Source organism: Nelumbo nucifera, chromosome 6, assembly GCF_055504915.1.
Source record: "Nelumbo nucifera cultivar China Antique chromosome 6, China Antique-T2T, whole genome shotgun sequence".
In the NCBI taxonomy this organism is placed as follows: Eukaryota; Viridiplantae; Streptophyta; class Magnoliopsida; order Proteales; family Nelumbonaceae; genus Nelumbo; species Nelumbo nucifera.
The window spans coordinates 62,136,965-62,140,307 of record NC_142654.1 but is presented as its reverse complement, the minus strand read 5'-3'; the positions used below and the strand labels follow the sequence as shown (position 1 = coordinate 62,140,307).

Below are 3,343 nucleotides of genomic sequence, written 5' to 3'. Positions count from 1 at the left end.
ACACTCTTCATGTTTGACATTGTCGACCACGAATTAACCAAGCGCTAACTGCCATCATCCGATCAGAACAGATTAGACAGAGGAAAGGGAGATGTGGCTACAGCAGATAACCAGTCATTATCATTCCTGCACTCAATCCTCTTCTAAAGCAAGTCAAAAACACCACACGCAACACCCATCAAAGCATAATCACACGCAACCAAGAACTCAGCGTACACAATTAATGAAGACCCTATCTATATATATTCCCACTTAGCTTTCCCAATTTCCTTCATCCCCGAAACATAAAACGTTATTACAATTTACAAACCATAAGCCAAAATGGCTGGTCTCAGCTGTGCTGCCGTAGCTCTGCCCTCATTCACAGGGCTGAGGGCCAATGCAACTCCTAAAACCGGTGGCGCTGCGAAGGTGGCCGTCTCGCCCACCCCTGTGGCTGTGGTCGGTGCCAGGGCTTCGCTAAAGAAGGTTGGAGCGGCGGTTGTTGCCACCACTCTTGGCACAATCCTTGCTACCAACGCCTTGGCGACCGACGTCCTACTTGGCGGGTCGTCGGGTTCGATGCCCAGCAACTTCGCCGCGAGCCCCAGAGAGATGGTGTTCGACAAAGATGCAGGGGTGTCTCATAATGTGGTGTTCGAGGACAGTCTCCTCCATAAGGAAGGTAACTACGCTGTCAACTCTGCCTCTTTTGATCATCACAAATTATAGTGTTAGAGCGAGGGCCGAAAAAAAATTGGCTATCATTGTTCGTCAGCCTCTGCTGTCTACAAGATTACAAGTACAAGGCTCTCCTTGCCTGACAGCCTTTTTTACTGTGTATCAGTAAAGTGGCATGATTGAATGAACACACACACGTTCACGAGAAGAGAGCCCTATAAGCAGTAGAGGCTGTGAAAAGAATTGGCTGAGGTGCTCGCTCTTGTTATCATAATTGTTGCTCCTTTTGAACTCAAGGTGTTTGTGATTTTGCTCCAACCATTTTGCTTCATTTCTTGGACATGTGAGGAGTCTCTTTGCATTAAGCCCATCAATATCTTCTTTCTAGTGGGATCTTTGTAGTGCATAGGCCATATGTTTCCAGAATTTACAGATACAACCCAAAATGATTAATCCCCACATTATCCTATCCCCATTAAGATTCAACTTAAAGTACACTAATTGATTATAAAAGAAACCCTGGGGGCTCTGCTCCTGCAAAAGCAGGGCCATTCTCTAGTAAGCTGCTGTATGCGGTGTTAAGCTACTTGTTCATTCCCTAGTGCATTGATGTAGTCAAGGATTAAAATTTGGTAACATATTAGGGTGTTTCGAGGTTTGACCTGTTTGCAGGCAAAGATCAAAATTTTGATACGATACATTCCATATTGGGCGTATCAATATCGTATCTTTTGAGCAGGTGTTTGGAGAATCCTCTCTTGGGTAGATGTTTTTAGTACCGATAGACCTCTGTATATTGATACTTTGAACCTTAGTTTCAGGGGTAAATGGGCTTAAACTGATCCTCTTCAAGCTTCAACCAGTTTGAAAAAACTGACAAAAAGTAAAAGGTGGTTAAAGATACCTCCCCATCGGCCTGAATCCATACTCAAAACCTTGGATGTTGTATAGTTGAACAGAGAACAAAATCAGAACACCATGCATTCTTATTTTTTTAATTTTGCATTCTAAATCTGTTCCACTAGAGGGATACTAAAAGGTACAACGCCATATTGCAAAAATGCAGAATCAGGTCGTCCGCGTGGGAGGCCATACAACATGATTTTCCATCCACCAACTGGTCTCTGTGTCCTGAGAAAGTCTCTGACGGAGCCACTACAGCTAGGTTCTTGTGCTGAATCGGAACCCTGGAAGTATTCACCACAACAGATTTTGTTTCTCAAGGGAACATACTTTTGCATGCAAGCTGATGGATTGGGCAAACCAGCCAAACTTGGAATCATGTGCACTGATCCTGGTTCGAATTGGGATGTGATATCAGACGGTAATATGCATCTTTCATCGAATCTCGTCGACGGTACGGCTGTGTGCTTGGATGTTGACTCTAACAACAACATTGTCACCAATTCATGCAAATACTCGAGCGAGGATCATACTCCTGATTCCGCAAGCCAGTGGTTTGAAATTGTTAGAAACTCGAAAACTCAACTCCCTCTACCAGTGAGAAATTCTCCATTGAATCCACTTCATCCGGAAGAGCAAATTCAATCGGAGAGAGATGTTCGGCATGGGGAAGAAGGGTTAAGCAACCAGTAATTACGTCTCTGATTCGTTATGTTAGAGTGCCTTCCCTTGTAGGTTTGCACAATTATGTTACGTAAGGAGAATAAACAATATATATATATATATATGTTAGCTTTCTTGTACATGTAAAAGCTCTGATGTCTGCTTGTACATAATCTGATGTCAATTACTGTTTTTTATTTCATTTTATTTTCCATAATAGGAAAATTAATGTAATCTCCTTTTGTGTCCTCCATTCAGACACCCTCTTTCTCTCTCTTTCTCTCTTAATTGATAACGAATAATTAGATTTTTTCCATTAATATGTGGATGTATGAAAAAATGACAATTATAGCGGTGTTTGGTGGTCTTTGGTGTGTCTTCTGGCTTGTGGGAGGTTCAAAAGACCAAAAAATGGTCTTTTCCCATTTGATATCGTGTAGACCGAAGGGTCCTAAGATCAACACACAGAAAGATCAAAAAATCCAACTTAGGAAGCTTCGAATGGTTAAATTGGGCCGTGCCCTCCGTGGCCCGTGCGGGGCATGGCATGATCATACGGATTGTGCTGGGCCTAGGGTTTCAGGTCCATGGGCCAGCACGACACAACACAACTGTGTGCTGTGCTGACTGTGACCTGCCTGCCAACACAGCCCAGTACATGGCACGGTTCAACCCGGCCCATATATATATTACATGATAATATAAAATATATAACATATTAATACAAGGTTTTAAAAACCGATCCGGAAATGGAATCATTCTAGCTACCGGTTTCCGGATCAACGATTCAACTGTATGGGTCAAACGGTTCGGACGGTTTGTATATTAGGGTTAGGGCAAATATTTTATATGAGATTTGGAAAAGGAGAACCGGAGTGGAGAAGTCAGCTGAGAAAGAAAAAAAAAGGAAGAAGAAAAGAAAGAAAGAGAAAGGAAAAAAAGAAAAGAAGAGAAAGGAAAGGAAGGATGGAAGAAGAAAAAAGAGGAGGATGGTTCGACGTCATCGGCGACAATAATGGCGACGGCGAAGCGGCAGCAACACACAGATCTGAGATCTGAGTTCTCGGATCTCAAATCCGAGATTCTCTACAACCTCTTCTTCTTCTTCTTCTTCCAT

At 42.8% G+C, this 3,343-nt stretch overlaps 1 protein-coding gene across 1 annotated transcript; it reads left to right on the top strand.

The window, feature by feature from the left end:
- LOC104604315 (plastocyanin B, chloroplastic-like) lies at window positions 1–2,483 on the top strand. Its single transcript, XM_010268611.3, has 2 exons — window positions 1–664; window positions 1,727–2,483. Exons 1-2 carry the CDS (start codon window positions 322–324, stop codon window positions 2,254–2,256), a joined length of 873 nt encoding a protein of 290 aa, XP_010266913.1. The 5' UTR covers window positions 1–321; the 3' UTR covers window positions 2,257–2,483.
- Window positions 2,484–3,343: the final 860 nt, after the last annotated feature.